This window comes from Palaemon carinicauda, chromosome 19 (assembly GCF_036898095.1).
Source record: "Palaemon carinicauda isolate YSFRI2023 chromosome 19, ASM3689809v2, whole genome shotgun sequence".
Lineage (NCBI taxonomy): Eukaryota > Metazoa > Arthropoda > Malacostraca > Decapoda > Palaemonidae > Palaemon > Palaemon carinicauda.
Window position 1 is genome coordinate 109370310 of NC_090743.1, and position 19206 is coordinate 109389515.

Consider the following 19206-nt stretch of genomic DNA (forward strand, 5'->3'; position numbering starts at 1 on the left):
CATCTGTTTTTTAATGCTCTTACGTTTAATTTTGACAACTGCTTTTGCCTTTCCTTAAAAATAACTGTTTTTGCCTTTTCTTAAAAATGTCATGAAAATGGGGTAAAAATCACAAAGATCATGAACACTGTGTACAGCTTATTGGGACTGTGTGACTATTATGTGCTAGTGTCGTTAATACTTGTCCACAAAATGTGAATGCATTGGGAAATTTTTGCTCACCGACCGATACACTGCTTGTAAATCAATTTGCTTGTATTCAGGCACTCGTAAACTGAAGTACTACTGTAAATAGTGTATGATAAAGGAGTGGACAATAGAATTCATGATAAAAAGAAAGAGCTTTGGAAAAAGTTTACATTACATGTTTAATGTTAGGTTGGAAAAAAATTAGAAAGATAGGAAGAAAAAGTGAACAAGTGTAATAAAATAAAACTAATGTAGACAATTTATCACCAGGATTTACTTTAACACTTACCTAATCCATTTAAACTTGTCTGTACTGTATTGGGTCTTGTATATCAATAGTAATACATTTTATATTTACAGTATTTATAATGAATACAAAAAAGAGAAAATAATGAAGTAAAGAACAAAAATCTCTAATAATAGAATGAAGCAAATGTTATAAGAGGATGTGATATTTTGTCCATTTCTTGTACAATATGCACTATAGTGATTCAATAGAAATACATTAATTTGGTTAATAAGGCAATGATTGATACAAATTGTTGGGATGTATGAATAGAAAATAGGATTCCTTTTATCACTTGCTTCTCCTCCTCATCTTAATGGAAGCACACTGCATTCTCATCATTATTCCAATTTTTGGATTGGATAATTTTTGAAGTTGAAGCTATCCTCAAAACATTAAAGAGATGGAAAGTCCCTGGATACGATGGAATAACTGCCGAGATGATACTGGCCTAAAATTAAGTGACTCCCACTGTACTTACAAGATTATTTCGTAAAATATGGCATGAAATGGCAAAACCTGATGAATGGGAGTTAGGAGTGTTGGTGAAAAGGGTAAAAAAAGGAGACCTGACTGATTGCAATAATTACAGAGGCATAACACTTACGTCAGTTATGTAGCAGTGCATAGAATATAGAAATCCACTTTTGATAGCATTTGTGGACTATGAAAAAGCCTTTGATAATGTATACCGGCCAATTTGATGGAGAGTCCTGCGTTATGGAATTCCTCTTAAATATGTAAATTTGATTAAGTCTATTCATGAACATAGCAAGTACAAAGTTAATGTTAATGGAATCTTATCAATTAATTTACAGTGAACAGCAGAGTACTCCAAGGGAATGTGTAGTCACTTATGTTGTTTATCCTCCTCATGGATTTTGTAATGCACAGAACAGTTGGAGATGGTGGAGAAGGATTGTACTGGATTGGTGATGGGAATTTAGCAGACCTAGAGTATGCTGATGATGCTATCCTTGTTAGCAGAGCACCACAGGATTTGCAATGCTTGCTTACCAGAATGCATGAAATATCACACGAGGTTGGGCTGAAGATAAATAGAAGAAAGATAGAGTTGATGAAAACTGAGTATGTAATGGAAAATGAAATATCATTGGAAGGAGAAAGGATTAATTAGGTAAAATCATTTAAGTATTTAGGAACTATTATCTCCAATACAGGGTCTTTAGAATTAGAGTTTAGTGAAAGATTGAAAAAAGCAAATCAGATAATGGCTAGGTTAACTAAAATTTAGAAATCAAATCACCTAAAATTACTTATAAAAATCAGACTATATATCATTTTAGTGAGATTGGTGTTACTCTATGGACATGAGTCATGGTATGACAATGGAGCAATCTCCAATAAATTTAGAAGATTTGAGAACAAAACCCTTAGAAGGATAATGGGAACTAAATAGGAGGACAGAATTAGAAATGAAACTAGAAGAGAGATTACTCGAGTGCCATATGTGGATGAGATAATGATGAGGGGAGATGGAAATGGTTTGGGCATGCTCTTCGCACTCCCCAAGAGAGATTAGTTCACCAAACGTTCAGCTGTGCTACACAATGCACTAGAAGAGTCAGAAGCCCCAGACCTACACAGCTGAAGACTATGAAGCACGAAGTAGGATATGATGAATGGAGAAGTATTTATTTGAAAACTCAAGATAGTGACGACAGGCGAAATCCAAGCGAGGCCCTTTGCGTTAATAGGCATAGATGATGATTATGAATTTTTTATACTTATTCTTGTCGATTGAACATTGAACAAATGAAAAGTCAGAAATTGTACCAGTATATTTTTTTTTAACCATTTTAGATATTTTTTTAAAAACTTGATATTATACATAATTCCTGTGTACATTGTTAAATTTTTAAAAATTGTTTCCTCACAGACATAGACATGGAGCGTGTGGTGAAAGAATCAGTACAGGTCTTCTGCTCAACTCCACAATCTGTCACATATCGACAACATGAACGTCCTCCTCCAGATCCTTCAAAACAATTGTCTCCATCACCACACACAACGCAAGCAAGCCAAGATCTGGTAATATTGTATATTGTTTTCTGGGTATTTTTTTTATATATTCTCTTATTTATAGATTTCAATAGAATTATTTTTCCATTCACCAACAGCAATTGTGTTTGAAGCATTATGAATCCAGTTAGTAGATATTGAATTATCAGGAATAGAATATTAATAATGTCTAGCCATTCAAAAGCCCCAAAATTTGGACTACATTATTTTTAATTGTGATGCACACTGATTTTACAGTGTGTATAGTGTGATCTAATGAGGTGCTTCTTGTGTGAATACTTAGTTGTTCCAACACGGTTACTTACATAGAACTACCTTCTTAGGAGTTACTGGTTAACTCTACCTAACCGACCAGCTTTTTGTATAGTTTACCCTCTTCCCGTTTTCTACGGGGTCAACCTCAGGCAGTGTGGTACGTGCCCTGAGGCGACCCGGGGTCGGGCAGCGTGCTAGCTCAGGTCGAATCGTCAGTAAGTTTCTGGTCGCGACGTGATCAACATCTCGCCGCGCTCTCTCTTACCTTGTGCGACCCTTTGTGCTTACCGCGTGTTACCCACGTGTTTCCCTTTCACTTTCCCTTTACATCCTTGTGTCTCTTGGTGTGTTAGCTTTGCGTTATGGAGCATCCTCGTCGTTGCCCTGGGCCTGTGGCTGGGAAGTCTTGTGGGGCTTTCCTTTCCAAGCCTGAGGTTGATCCCCACTCCTTGTGCTCCACGTGTAGGGGGAAAGCGTGTTCCCCTACCTCTACGTACCCGGAGTGTGCTAATTGGACTGAGATCCAATGGGTGCTCTTCGGAACGAAGAAGAAGAAGGCAGCTAAGAAGTCGCCTAAGGATTTCAGTATATCTTCGCCTGTGGTTTCGCCAGACGTCTCGGCAGACCGTAGCGCCCGTCCTTCTTCCCCTACCCAGTGTAGGGGACGAGGTAAGTCCGTTGCGGGGAAGAGGCCCATTGCCCTTCCCCAAGAGTCTGATATTCCTGTGGGGGAAGTGTCCAGTGTGGGGCATGCATGTGTGGGGCCTGAGTGTAGTGCGGAAGTGTGGGTAGGAGGCGAGGGCCTGGTGCCCGCAGGTCCCGTCTCCTCGGAAGATCCTATGTGGGGTAGGCCGAGTGTAGATACTTCCCCTGCCTCGTGGCGTGTTTCAGGTGCGTCAACCGCCGAGGGAGACACGGAAAAAGGTAGTTCGTCGTCTTCGGACCCCACCACGTGGGTGGCCCCTAGGACTCCCTTCAGGTCTCCCGTTAGAGGAGAAGAGGATGTTGAGCAATGGCTCTGTAAAGGGCTGGCGCGGTCCCCTCCGGCTCCCTCGGCTACGCTACCCCCCGTGTTTCTGCAGCCTCCCACACCTGAGAAACGACGAGAATTTCCCCCCGCAGTCTTGGACGTGTCGGGCGGTCTGAGGGATTCGTCCTCATCCTCATCATCGTCGTCGTCGTCGTCATCGGACTCTTCTTCTTCTTCGTCGTCAGAGGACGAGGACAGAAACCTTAGCAAGAGGAAGAGGGAGAAATCCCGCAAGAAGAAGAAGTCTCGTTCCCGCTCGAGGCATGGTAAGAAAAGGTCGAAGTCCTCTAAAATGAAAGCGAAGAGGAGCAAGTCCAAGGAGTGGGTGAATTTCACAGTGCCCCGGAGCGAGCTGTTTAGGTTTACCACAGCCGCGGCTGCTTCCGGGTGGCTCCCTAGAGCCTCGCCATCTGTGTCTCATCCTCCTACCTCCTCCTTCGGACCAGCCGCCCGGCAAGAGGGGTCGAACCGGGACCCCCGTGTAGTGCCTAACCCAATGGTAGCCTCCACCCCTTCTTCCCTTAGGAAGGATATAAGGAGTATGAAGGAAGGCTTAGCGTCGACCACGGGCACCTTGGAGGCCTTCCTTAAGCACCAAGGGCGCCCGTCGGTCAGCATGGATCCCCCATCCACAGAGCCCCCCGTGGAACAAGGTACTCCCATGACGGATGCCTTTGTCCCCACGGGGCAGCCCATACCACTGGCAGGCTCATCGGGCGTTGCCTTTCCCACCGTCACGGCGTACCCCCGTACGGAGGAACTGGTGACGGAGGACCTGGTTGAAGGAGGAGAGTGCTCGTCTGACGACATCTCCTCCTACCGTAAGGTTCTAGCCCTAATTCGGAGGCATCACCGTTTGGATGAACCCAAGCCCTCAGCTGCAAAGGCCGTACTCTCTGGACTGTCCGGTACAACAAAAGCCCTCTTTGTCTCTCCCTCTCGCTCAAGACGTGAAGTTGGGGATGGAGCAGATAGATGAGTACCTAGCAGGACTGGCAGAGGCCCCCAGAAGCCAGAGTTCCTCCAAGCTTCTTCCGAGCCTGAAATCCCAGAAACGTTTTTACGTTTCCGAAGGGCATCACGGTGGTCCCCGTGCGGTAGAAGCAGCGGTGACCGCGCTGAACCAGGGAGCCTCGGAAGACAGGGCCTCTACTGCCCCCGTGTGCTTTTCCCCGTCAGAAGCCTCTATGATGGAGGACATGGCACAGGACCTGGTCTACGTGTCCTCCTGGTTAGATTGGTGGTCTTGCGCTTTGGTGGGGTTTCAGGCATCCCACGACCTCTCCCTCCCAGACAATCAGGCCATGCTGAGGGATCTTGTTAGTTCTGGAGGCAAGGCCTTTAAGTTTTTATCATCCCAGTCTCTGTCGGTGGCTACGAACTGGGTCCTGAGGAAGAGGGATACGGTACTGAGCAAACTGGTGCGGAAGTTGCCGGACAGAGAAGCGAGGAGGCTGAGGAATTCCTCCGTGTGGGGGAATGACATTTTCCCCATCGATTTGGTGGAAAATACAATGGAGAAAGTGAGGAAAGTGAGAGAAACGGATCCTAGGCCCCCCCCCCTATGAGGAAGTCCACGTTTAGAAGAGCCTCAACGGATGTCCCTCACTCCTCACAGGCCACACCCTTGCTGCCTCGAAGGGAACCACCTTCAGCTCCTTGGCTTCAAGCCTCGCAGCAGCCCACCCGTAGGGCCACCGCAGGCCCTCAGTCAGCCTACAGACCCTCCTACGGTAACTCTAGGAGAGGTAGATCTGGCCGCTCCTCCAGAAGGAGGTAGGAAGAGAGGCCCCCTACTCCTTCAGGAGCCCCTAGTAGGGGGATGCCTCAGACATTTTTGGCAAGCATGGCGGGATCTCGGTGCGGATCCCTGGACGGTGACGGTCCTGAAAGAGGGCTACAGACTCCCTTTCCTAGAAGAGCCTCCCCCTCTCATCCCAGCCCATCGTGCCGAGTGGCTGGTTCCAAAGGACCCCTTGAAGAGGTCGGCACTACAAGAGGAAGTAGCGTCCATGATCGCCAAGGGAGCTTTAGAGACAGTGGAGAACCCCGGCCCGGGTTTCTTCAGCAGGCTCTTCCTTGTGGAGAAATCGACAGGAGGGTGGAGGCCGGTCATAGATCTCTCAGCCCTCAACAAGTTCGTCTCAAAGACGGACTTCAAAATGGACACCCCCAAGACAGTACTAGCAGCCTTGAGGGAGGGGGATTTCCTCATGTCTCTCGACCTCAAGGATGCCTATTTTCAAATCCCCGTGCACCCCTCCAGCGGGAAGTTCCTCAGAATCAAGTGGGAGTCCATTGTCCTGCAGTTCCAAACCCTGTGCTTCGGCCTTTCGACGGCCCCGCAAGTGTTCACGAGAGTGTTCGCCACGAGAGAGGCATACGACTGCTCAGGTACCTGGACGACTGGTTGCTTCTTTCTGCCTCAAGGGAACAACTGAAGGAGCAAGGTGTTATGTTGCTCGACCTCGGCAGGGTCTTAGGGATCACGGTCAACCTAGGGAAGTCCCAACTAATCCCCAGCACCAGAATGACTTACTTGGGGATGGTCCTGGACACCCAGTTAGTAAGGGCCTTCCCCTCAGGGGAGAGGTTAGCCAACCTGGAACATATCCTTCAACCCTTCCTGACGGGACAACCCAGGAGGGCCAAGGACTGGCAGAAGTTACTGGGTCATCTGGTTTCGCTGGAAAATTTAATAACGCAAGGGAGACTCAGGCTCCGCTCGGTACAGTGGAATCTGAAGGAGTCATGGACCCAAGGCAAGGAGCCCCACAAAATAGTCCCAGTCCTCCCGAAGACGAGAGGGACCCTTCTTTGGTGGAACATCAGGTCGAACACAGAGAAGGGAATGCCCTTCGCCCCCGATCCCCCGGAGATGCTGTTGTTCACGGATGCATCGAAGGAGGGTTGGGGAGCACACCTGCTAGGGGAATCGACAAAAGGGCAGTGGTCCAGCGAGGAGGTGTCTCTCCATATAAACTTCCTGGAGATGATAGCGGTTCTGAGGGCGTGTCGACAGTTCGTACACTTCCTGCGAGGAAACACTGTGGCGTTAATGTGCGACAACGCCACAGTAGTGGCGTATGTAAAGAAACAGGGAGGCATGAAGTCAAGGGTCCTATGCGCCCTAGCCACGGAACTGTTAGAGTGGGCGACAGAAGAAGGTATAGAACTGACGGCAAGGTTCATCCCAGGAAAGAGGAACGTGATGGCCGATGGCCTCACCAGAGCGGGTCAAGTGATAGGTTCAGAGTGGACCCTACACCCGGAGGTAGCTCGGGCAGTCTTCCTAATGTGGGGCTCCCCAGTGATAGACTTATTCGCCACACGTCTGAATGCCCAACTCCCCGTGTTCTGTTCTCCGATCCCAGACCCGTCAGCAGCGTTCGAGGACGCCTTCCAACATCCCTGGGACGGTCTCGATATGTACGCCTTCCCTCCCTTCAGTTTGATCAGGCAAGTGTTGAACAGAGTGAGAGTGTCGTCCAACCTGTCGATGACTTTGGTAGCGCCTTGGTGGCCGGAGAGAGACTGGTTCGCAGACCTAAAAGAATTAGGTCTTCGTCCTCCTTGGCCGCTTCCGAACAGGCCAGACTTCCTGCGTCAACCTCACTTTCACAGGTGGCACGAAAACCCTCGATCCCTCCGCCTTCACGCGTGGAGGTTATCGAGAAGCTCCTGAAGAAAAAAGGATACTCATCAAGAACCGCGGCAAGGATGTCGGGTTATCTACGGCGTTCCTCGGGAGTAGTCTACCAGGCAAAGTGGGCAGTCTTCCTGAAGTGGTGTGCGTCCAAAAACATCAGGCCCTTAGGGGCGTCAATCCAGGACATTGCAGACTTTCTGGTGTACCTGAGAGACGACGTGGGTTCGTCCATTCCGGCCATCAAAGGAGTTCGAGCAGCCCTAGGTCAAGTCTTCCTTCTTAGGGGCATTGACTTGGGAGCCTCAAGGCACATCTCTATGCTCATCCGCAGTTTTGAACAATCATGTCCCCCCCAGGAGGTACGGGTTCCGCAGTGGGACCTAGCCAGAGTTCTCAAAGTTCTGTCAGAGCCGCCCTTCGAACCTCTCAGGGACGTACTAGACAGAGAACTCACCCTTAAAACAGCTTTTCTTTTAGCCCTGGCCTTGGCGAAGAGAGTTAGCGAGTTACACGGCCTCTCTTACGAGGTCTTACACTCCAAAGGGTGGAGAGAAGTTACCTTTAGGTTCGTCCCTAGCTTTGTGGCGAAGACACAGAACCCGGCGTGTTGGGATCCTCGGTTTGATGGTTTTTCGGTGCCAGCCATCCCTCGCTCCGACAACCCGAAGGATCTACTCTTATGTCCCGTGAGAACAGTAAGAAAATACCTGGAGAGGACCGCAAAATTCCACCCTCAGATCAAAAATTTATTCATCTCAACAGGCCGGGTGAAGAAACCGTTCTCGAAGAACTCTATCTCTTTCTGGCTGCGACAAGTGATAAAGAGGGCCTACGAGGCTTCTGGGACTCCTCTCCCAGGAAAACCAAGGCCACATGATATTAGAGGTCTGAGCACCTCCCTGGCCTTCGAGAAAAACATGGCTGTGGGAAAGATCCTGAAGGCTGGGACCTGGTCTAGACAGTCCACCTTCACGGAACACTATATCAAAGATTGCTCGAGAAAATCCTTGGACAGGTTTTCCATTGGCCCAATCATTTCGGCCCTTCAAGAGATCTAAGGTCATAGCTCTAGAGTAACTGGGGCTGTTAATGCCAAGAGACACTAGTTCCTTCCTTAACCTTACCCCCCCGCCCCCCCTTTCCTTCCTTCCCCGGACCGTCCGGGCCTGGAAGATGTTGAAAAGACCTTAGTCACTTAAAGAAACACCCTTCAAGAGGACATGTATCGGAGTTGGTTTTGAAAAGGTAAGCCATTTAGACACTAAGTGAGTTTTTTGGATAGTTTCCCCTACTTTTCGTGCAGTTTTCTAGTGGTCGTGGAACCAAGACCTCCTTAGAGGTTCCCTCTCTCGCGTGCCTCCCCGTCGAATTCTGATCCCTGCAGGACACTCCCACCTCCTAAAGTGTAAGTCTCCTAAAAAGGTAGTTCTAGGTAAGTAACCGTGTTGGAACAAATCACAAATTTTTAAGTAATTTGTATTTTTCAATATTTAACTTAGCCGGTGATTATATAAGCTGCAACTCTGTTGCTCGACAGAAAACTCTACGTTAAAAATCCGCCAGCGATCGCTATGCAGGTAGGGGGTGTACTTCAACAGCGCCATCTGTCGTGCAGGTACTCAGTACTCAATGTAAACAAAGAACTCAATTTTCTCTCTGTCGGGCTACCGGCAAGACCTACTAATTCGCTGTTGCTAACTGGATTTGTTTTCACAACTATTGGTGAAGTACACTATTCTAGTTTTGAGCTTTCGCTATGCAGGTGTTTTATCTTCATCTCAAAACTTGAACTCGTTTTGGATAGATTTAATTATGGTGACAAAGAGAGTATGGACTTTCTTTCACTTTTAAATGGCCGACCCTTCCCTTAGACGGAAGTGTGTTTAGGCTTTTAGTAATTTTCTTATCACGTTATAGATTTTCCTCTATATATTTTATATCTCTCCGCCTTTATTAGGCCTCTTCGATTAACTTTCCATTTTTTATAAACATATAAAATAAAATTTAATGCTTTGTTTATATAGACCTTTCCTGAGAGTAGGCGGTCCTAACTTGGAAACCGAAGTTAATCAACATTGAGCCCTTTATATCGTCTTTAGCTTTTAAAGGATTTAAAACTTTTTAAATGTAATTTTTATGAAAGAATTTCTTTGATAGTCTTCGTACTGTTTTCAAAGATGAACTAACGTTTAGTTTTTTATGCTACGCAGTTGTTGACGTTCAGGACGTTCAACATGCGCTCTATCGTTACGATAGAGAGAGAGTGTATCACGGTTTCACTTTGCAGTAAGAGTAAATCGATTCTGACGTTTTGTTCATTCTTTCTTAGCTTAAATGTTTTAAATTCTAATTTAAAGGAACTTTTTATTTGAAAAACCTTTCAGTTTTTTCCTTTAGTCAAATAACATGTTTTTTTGACGATATATAATTGGGCTCTTCTCTTAGGTGCGAAATCAAGATAGAAAGAGAGAGAGATATAGAGACGGAGGGAGAGAGAGGAGAGAAAACGTTCCGTTCAAGCGGGTAACGTTGTTCTCGTGTTACTCTCGTCCCTAGTCTCTGTACGGGGAGGAAGGATAAAACGTTTTTAGGTTTTTTATTCTCGTCCCCAGGCTATGTGCGGTGAGAGATTGAAAACGTAGTTATATGAACTAGTGTTTAGTCTCTTTCCCAGCCACTGATTTTTCTTTTTATCTTAAAATATGTTTTCTGTTTTTTGCTGGTATTATGAGCTTGCATTATACAACTAATTTCGCAATTACTACCTTTTAATGAAGGGTAGAATTGCGTTTCAGGTAGAAATAAGTGCAAAACAGAAAATCGAAGTGATAAAGTGATATGCGCAAAGTGTTACAGTGTTGCGTCCGAGGCGCAAAGTGTTACAGTGTTGCGTCCGAGGGTTCGTCTGTTCGTGCCTGTCGTTCACCTAGTCCGGGACCTCTTGCAAGCTCCCAAGCCCAGGGGAGAAGTAATGTCAAAAGACTTATGGGTTCGAGAGGCCTTGACCAACGAACAGACGTTTTCCCTCTATGGTATCGGGTGTTTCTTACCAAGATCTCCCCTACCATAAGACGAGAGAGACGTTGTTTCTCCTCGCCATCCGTAGGCTTTTCGCATAAGAAACCTGTCACAAGGTTTCGAAGCCCTTAAGCGAAAGTCAGTCCTTTCAGGACAGGTCCAGCGTCCTGGTTACAGCCATTAGGACAGCTCTGACCCTATGCAGTCATCGGATAACTGCTCGCCGCCTAACAAAAGCGTAACACAGACTCCGAAAGTCTTTTTTTGTAGGCAAAGTGTTGCGGTCACAGACGTTACCCTCGTCTATTACCACAACCATTTCCGTTGATCCTTAAGGGGTTGTATGGCAAAACATGCAGTATATGCTTGCCTCCCTTATGGAAGACTACAGTATTCTGCCGATTAGTCCGTTGAGTCTAGCCGTTTATCTCATCGATATCCTGGCTTTCAGCCAACCTAACGTTCCTTTGTGCTTACTGTTGACGTTGGCGTAGCTTAGTCACGTCAGTCAGGTTGTTTAGAACCACACTCGATGCGGTCTCGTGTGGTTTTTCAGCCGCATTTGGACGTTAGGCCACTGGCTGATGCTCCTGTTGACGTTCTAGACGTTCACTAACAATCGGAGTTGACTTGTTTTGACGCTGTGCGTCAACCTCCGCATTCTAGAGTTGTTTTGACTGCTCAGTCTAGGCAGTCAAAGCAGTCTCGAGTGGACGCTGTACGTCCTCACGCACCTGTTGTGGTTGACAGTTCACAGACTGTCAAGCAGTTACATGACGTTGCGTTCTGGTCCGCTACTAATGCACCAGTGAGAGACTCAGCTTTTATCGGACAAGGTTCCTGTAGATGAGGAAGTTGCTGTTCTCCCTCCTACTGATATTCCCTTGAGGACTCTGTCAGATGGAGAGGAGCCTTAAGCTGCTTAGCCTCCTATGGACATTAATTAAATCATGATGATTTTTTTAAGGATCTTCGTCCGGATCTTGTAACTGCTGCTCCTCGTTCGCCTAAACGTCAGAACTTACACTAGGCCTAGCTACTTCGAAGCCGTTGTTTTTAAGCTAGTGCTCTCTCGCTCTCCTAGAGAGCGTTACGTTGGCTAGGCGACTGGTTTTTCACCAGGAGGAGTTTGGGGGATACAGCCTTTGCTTTCCCTTCTTTTAAACTGGTTTATAGAGCGAGAGTCTGATATGACACGAGAGAAGTTCTCGGCTTGGGAGTTCATGCCTCTGCCCAGATAGACTTCTCAATTCTGGTAGACTCTCCCTGGCGCCTAGCCAGGAGACGCTCCAAGTTGTTTACAGGTCAACTTCTCAGCTGTTGTCGAGCCTTTGAAGTTTTGCTGTACTATTATGTCACGCATAACAAGGCTTTCAGGGATGGTAAACGGTTCCGCCTCAGTCGCTAACCCCGTCTGTTGCCACACCTGTTCCCGTAGACCCTAAATGGGCTTTGCTGCAAGACATGCAGTCCAAGCTTGCGTCCTTGATAGAGGACTTAAATGCGGAGAAGAACCTTCTGGCCAACAACCTTCCAACCGGTCGGTTGTGCGCCCTGTTGACGCTGAGGTAACCTACTCGCGTCTGCCAGTTGAGGTGGTTCCTCCACCGATGCGACCCAGTGTGGGTTGCCAGCCGCACGTAGACGTTAAGCGACGCTCGGAGGTGGTTGTTGACGTTCAGGACGTTCAACAACCAGCAGAGGTGACTTGTTGTGACGCAGTGCGTCAACCTCAGCAACCCGGTAGGGTGTTGACTGCACAACCCAGACGGTCTAGACAGTTTCGGGTTGACGCTGTGCTTCCTCGCGCACCCATGGTTGTTGACAGTTCACAGACTGTGCAGCAGTTCCATGATATTGCGTCCGGCTCCGTCACGCATCCACCAGTGCGACCGGATTCAGCGAGTCAGACGTTGCCCACTCCGTTGCCGTTTCCTCATCAGTTTCGGATGAGGAACCCTCTGATGAGGACGTTGCTGAACAAGACGATCAGCCCCCAGCCTTGCTATCCATCCAGAAGATGCTGAAGAAGGAACGCTGCTCAGTCAGGCTGTGGATGAGTCTGGTAGGGACGCTGTCATCCGTGGATCAATTTGTGTCACTAGGAAGACTACACCTCCATCCTCTTCTATACCATCTAGCTTTTCACTGGAAAAAGGACAAGACGCTAGAAGCGGTCTCGATCCCGGTTTCCAAAAAGATAAAGTCTTGTCTGACTTGGTGAAAGGACTATATCAACCTAAGAGAGGGTCTTCCCCTGACTGTTCAGACTCCCAACCACGTTCTCTTCTCGGACGCATCGGACGTAGGCTGGGGTGCGACACTAGACGGTCGGGAATGCTCGGGAATATGGAACTCGAGTCAAAGGACAATGCATTTCAACTGCAAGGAGCTACTGGCAGTACGTCTGGCCTGGAAAAGCTTCAGGTCTCTCCTTCAAGGCAAAGTGGTGGAGGTGAACTCGGACAACACCACGGCTTTGGCGTACATCTCCAAGCAAGGAGGGACCTACTCTCTGACGTTGTACGAGATCGCAAGGGACCTCCTCACCTGGTCAAAAGGTCTAGACATATCACTAGTAACGAGGTTCATCCAAGGCAACTTGAATGTCATGGCAGATTGTCTCAGTCGGAAGGGACAAATAATTCCAACATAATGGACCCTCCACAAGGATGTATGCAAGAGACTTTGGGCCACCTGGGGCCAGACAACCATAGATCTCTTCGCAACCTCGATGACCAAGAGGCTCCCAATATTTTGCTCACCAATCCCGGACCCAGCAGCAGTTCATATAGATGCCTTTCTCCTAGATTGGTCACATCTAGATCTATATGCATTCCCTCCGTTCAAGATTGTCAACAAGGTACTGCAGAAGTTCGCCTCTCACGAAGGGACAAGGTTGACGCTAGTTGCTTCCCTCTGGCCCGCGAGAGAATGGTTCACCGAGGTACTTCGATGGCTAGTAGACGTTCCCAGAACACTTCCCCTAAGGGTGGACCTTCTACGTCAGCCACACGTAAAGAAGGTACACCAAGGCCTCCACGCTCTTCGTCTGACTGCCTTCAGACTATCGAAAGACTCTCGAGAGCTAGAGGCTTTTCGAAGGAGGCAGCCAGAGCGATTGCTAGAGCAAGGAGAACATCCACCCTTAGAGTCTACCAATCGAAGTGGGAAATCTTCCGAAACTGGTGCAAGTCAGTATCCGTATCCTCGACCAGTACCTCTGTAACTCAAATAGCTGACTTCCTCTTATATCTGAGGAAAGAACGATCTCTTTCAGCTCCCACTATCAAGGGTTACAGAAGCATGTTGGCATCAGTCTTCCGTCACAGAGGCTTAGATCTTTCCAACAATAAAGATCTACAGGACCTCCTTAAGTCTTTTGAGACCACGAAGGAGCGTCGTTTGGTTACACCTGGTTGGAATTTAGACGTGGTACTAAGATTCCTTATGTCAGACAGGTTCGAACCGCTACAATCAGCCTCCCTGAAAGATCTCACCTTAAAGACTTTTCCTGGTATGCTTAGCCACAGCTAAAAGAGTCAGTGAGATTCATGCCTTCAGCAAGAACATCGGATTCTCATCCGAAACGGCTACATGTTCTACAACTTGGTTTTCTAGCCAAAAACGAGCTGCCTTCTCGGCCTTGGCCAATATCGTTCTATATTCCAAACTTATCGTATGGTTGGAAATGAACTAGAAAGAGTCTTATGCCCTGTAAGAGCTCTTAAGTTCTATTTAAAACGAACTAAACCTTTACGAGGCCCGTCTGAAGCTTTATGGTGTTCAGTTAAGAAACCATCTTTGCCTATGTCAAAGAATGCTTTATCCTATTTTATCAGACTGTTAATACGAGAAGCTCATTCCCATCTGAATGAGGAAGACCAAGCTTTGCTGAAGGTAAGGACACACGAAGTTAGAGCTGTCGCAACTTCCGTGGCCTTTAAACAAAATAGATCTCTGCAAAGTATAATCGACGCAACCTATTGGAAAAGCAAGTCAGTGTTCGCGTCTTTTTATCTTAAGAATGTCCAGTCTCTTTACGAGAACTGCTACACTCTGGGACCATTCGTAGCAACGAGTGCAGTAGTGGGTGAGGGCTCAACCACTACAATTCCCTAATTCCATAACCTTTTTAATCTTTCTCTTGAAATGTTTTATTATTGTTTTTGGGTTGTCCGGAAGGCTAAGAAGCCTTTCGCATCCTACTTGATTTGGCGGGTGGTCAAAGTCATTTCTTGAGAAGCGCCTAGATTAGAGGTTTTGATGAGGTCCTGTTGTATGGGTTGCAACCCTTGATACTTCAGCTCCTAGGGGTCGCTCAGCATCCTAAGAGGATCGCATACCTACCTAGAACTACCTTCGGGTTATGGCCCACCCATCCTTCCCCGAGAATCTGCAGGATCGAGTAGTACCTGTTCCAACGAAACTTACTGATGATTCGACCTGAGCTAGCACGCTGCCTGACCCCGGGTCGCCTCAGGGCACGTACCACACTGCCTGAGGTTGACCCCGTAGAAAACGGGAAGAGGGTAAACTATACAAAAAGCTGGTCTGTTAGGTAGAGTTAACCATTAACTCCTAAGAAGGTAGTTCTAGGTAAGTATGTTAGGAAAAATACAAATTACTTAAAAAATTTGTGATATTAAGGAGAATTTATGAACAAATAGAAAAAAAAACAATTTTGATAATGAAATTTATAATTTAATTATAGCCTATCTAGTGGTCATCATGCTTTAATTATGAAAGCCAAAAGCTTTCCAAACTCAAAAAAAAAAAAAAAAAAATCTTCTACCCCTCTTCCATCTCCCCCTCATCTATGATGTCTAGCAGACCACCGTACGAACTCAACACTGACTTATTACCCTCAAGAACTTTTTATATTTGGAATCGTCATAGACATGCACTATCCTATGAAATCACTTGACATCACTAAAAGTGTGAAAGTGGGAGGGAATTCAATAACTAACGGGTACAGTAAGTATTTAAATAATGAACTGTATTATCAAATTTAAATTCAAGTGAATTTTACTTGGTCATAGATAGATTTGCTGCTTTGTAAGAGAGACCTTCTGGCAGAGGTTAGAAATTGCAGGGTGATAAATGGGGAGAGTGGGGAAGGAGAAGGTGAGGGAGACCAAAGCGAAGGTGGATGGAGTGTATCAAGGATGACCTTCGATCAAAGGACGGAGGTAGATGGAGAATGCTAGCCAGAAACATCGACCCCACATGAAAGTGGGAAAAGATGCAAACAAAGAAGAAGAAGAAATTACATGGTGACATCAAATGACATATTCTATAGGCTTTGCACGAGAAAATTGTTTTGCGCAAGATTTTTTCCCACCCTTCCCCTTTAATTTGTGTGACAGTTCAAGAGTCAGTCTTCCATCAGGTATCTTGTGTCAGTCACAGATGATGGCTGCTTTCAGCAATTTATGAAGTGATACAGTGACAATGTAATTCAGTATTGTAGAATAAGAACATAAAGGTCCCATTAATAAAATACCAAAACTAGTTTCCTCTTTCTTCTCTCATCATTGAATAATTTAGACTGTTATTGCTGGTACCTGATGTATGGTATACTGTAGTATCCTGAGGGGGCATGACCCTAGGTTATATCCAGATTAAATTGATTGAAGTCTTGTGGAATAGGCATCTAACAGAATACAATTTAAAGCGATCACACAGACAGGCTTTAACTTCTTAAAGGAAAATTTTTCTGTTCTCTCATTCGTTTTCTCTCAGTAATAAAGATGGGGTAAGGGTTAATGATAGGCTCTCTGGTTCTTAAGCAGGCAGGAAGACCAATTACTTTTAATAGATTTAGGTTGATATACTAGGGCTCATGAGATTCTCCTGTATCAATGCCTTCAGTAACCATATATTTCTGGTTACCAAATGCAATACAAATCTGAGATAGAACAACTGATCAGTAGCTTCAATATATTATCCTTTTCTTGGCTTATGTGTCTGCACCAAGCTCTTGCGTTCAGCAGGTATACATAATCATCAAAGGTGTACTACTTGCAGGTTAATGACGTAACAAATTAATTTATCATCATATGTATGGTAATTAAATCTTGTTTAGTGCCTAAGATGTGTTGACTCTAAGTCAATAGTAATTCATGGGATACCTTATGTATTTTTATATGATTAACATACAAACATGGCAAGCGAAGAACATACAGTGTTCTCTCATTTTGTTTGTGAAAACTGCATGGTGGTTTTCTAGGGAATTGTGATAAAACAATAGAGGAAAGTTTTTAGCTTTATGAAAATTAAGGCACATAAAATTACTAAGCATTCCACAATCAAGGCAAAAATGGGACATGAATATGGTTTATAAGTTAAGATGTATGAAATTCATTGTGATTAAATTTCAAATTATAAATTTAATCATCTATCAATCACATAATTACCAACAGTAGTGTATGGTAGTCAGCATGATTATTATTTATGTTACCATAACTGTGTAAGAAGTTCAAATTAGAATTAACACCACCAATGAAACTAAAGACTTTACCACAATTTACAATAAAAATGGTAAGAGGAAAAATGTTACTGATAACTCATTAGAGATGGCAGGGTATTATACTGTCATAGGAATGATAACTATTACAATTGACAGTCTTCCATCTGAAATTCTCCTCCACATTTTTTTAGTAAATTTATACTGTGACAAAAATAGTTGTTTCGGCCAGTTTAACAAAGTCTGGAGCAGGGATATGTAATATGCTATCTTTATTTTGGTGTAGGTTAATATTTTTTAACATGTTTATTATCATCACAAAATTCAAAAAATATTTTTCTTTTTTCATTAGCTAATGGAAGCTGTAAACCTCAGTGATCTGAAGAAAGAGAGGTGTCCTCGTATATGTGGTGCTGACGTATTAGAGCTTTTGGCTCACAAGAGAAGTCGCAGTGGTCGTGCCAAAGTTTTAGTTGTTGACGTGCGCTCTGCTGAGGAGTATCCTTTTACATGCTCGGGGAGACTTTTCATATACAAGAGCCTATGGATTTTGTAAGAAGATAGGCAGCCTTTCTTATAATTTATTTTATTTCTCTAGACATATAGCAGTCTCATTCAGGAATTATTAACACAGTTCTTATTGATATGCCCCCTGATAATTACATTTGGCAATTGAAGAGACCTAGAAGGTTGAATGTAACATTTTATTCAGCACAAACCTATTCAAGCTCCGCCCACAAATTAAAGGTAGGTCATTCCACTTGAAGGAGAAAAAGGATGGTGGTCAGGTAGCTCAGTTAGGCGTGTACCTTTGTCGACATTCCTTTAGTAAATCAAATCACTGTTTACATCTGTGGATGGTTAACAGCTCCCAGATATCCACAGACCCTTGGAATTGATGATTATTATGTCATAAATAAATATAACCAATTTTCGTTGATAACATTTTGTTTTTAAGCATACACAAACATTTCATCCTTTAAAAAAGGAAGTGTCTTTAGAAGAGATGGAATGAGTGTTGAATTCATTAACACGCTACAGTAGTTAACACTTGTCTTTGGCCTTAACTAGTATGGGCATACTGTTGTGCTCTTTAACCAAGGCTATTAATTACAGTTAGCGCATTTGTTTTTGTGGTTGATGATTTTGATAATCCATATATTTAGATCTGTGAAATACTGTAAAGGAAGTTTTAATTCTTCTTGGACTTTCCCAGCATCATCTCTGTTAGGACTGCAGTGCAGTGTGACATTTTTATACCCCACATTTCTTCCATTTCATTTTTACATCTAATTGTACTCTATAATGAATATTGCCATTGTAATAATGGTATAATATCAAGTATAACATTAATAATAATAGCAGTAATAATTAGTAGTTTTGACAAAGGAAAATCTTGTTTTGGGGAGGTGCTGTTTGATCTCCAAGGGCTGGCCGATCAGTCAGCCATTCTCATAGATAGTTCTTCTGATATGGGTATTGGAGGGAGAGAAGAGAGGTATGATAGAATCATATATAGTGTTAATCTGTTCTTATTTGAGAAGGGGGTAGGCTCACTCTAGTATTTGTTCTCAATCTTTGGTTTGGTAATCATGAGGTTATATGATATTGGGTTTAGGATGGACCATTGACTGTCTTACTGAGGTGAATATCTCAGATAAGTGGGTATTTGGATGAGCCTATATCTCTTAGTCTGGTGGTCATTATAGGGAAGGGTTGAGAGGTTTTTTACCTCTTCCAGAGTAAGAGATTATAGTGTTTTTTATTTAAAATATTTCCATTACAGATGAGTGGCATTAATCTTAGCTGCATCCGGGTTGGATATGATAACCCGGTTAACCAAAACGGGGGTCACGAGTGTAGTCAGGTGCATTGTGATTGTTCTGCTGATTGGGGCAGGGCTTTGGACCCTGAAAATATTTCCATTTGTTTGGAGTGGGTCAACCAAGCTAGGATCTCATAGATATCATACATCTTGGTATCCCAATTTCAGCAGCTTAGGGTTTTGGAAATGAGACCTTAATGGACCAACCTCCTATCTATGTTGTTAACTTTGGATCTGGGGATGACCTAGTCTTTGCAGAAGAGAAAGCATTAATGCTGGATTTCCCAGAGGAGTCGTTGGGTTGCTCGTAGAAATATCACTCCTGGGACTTCTTGATGACCACTTCATTACCTAGGTCAGATCCAGGTCTCCCTAAGCTGGTTACTTGTCTAGCTGATAGCTAGAATAGTAGAGGCATTGATCTGCTTCCTGTATGGTTAGC

At 44.8% G+C, this 19206-nt stretch overlaps 1 protein-coding gene across 1 annotated transcript in view; it reads left to right on the forward strand.

Annotated features, from left to right (window-relative positions):
• LOC137658720 (TBC domain-containing protein kinase-like protein) overlaps nucleotides 1-19206 on the forward strand; it is a 129881-nt gene that overhangs the window by 95344 nt on the left and 15331 nt on the right. The window contains exons 16-17 of the mRNA XM_068393717.1: nucleotides 2376-2527; nucleotides 17292-17437. Of these exons, the coding sequence (XP_068249818.1) occupies nucleotides 2376-2527; nucleotides 17292-17437 (298 nt within the window). The remainder of the gene's footprint in view (nucleotides 1-2375; nucleotides 2528-17291; nucleotides 17438-19206) is intronic.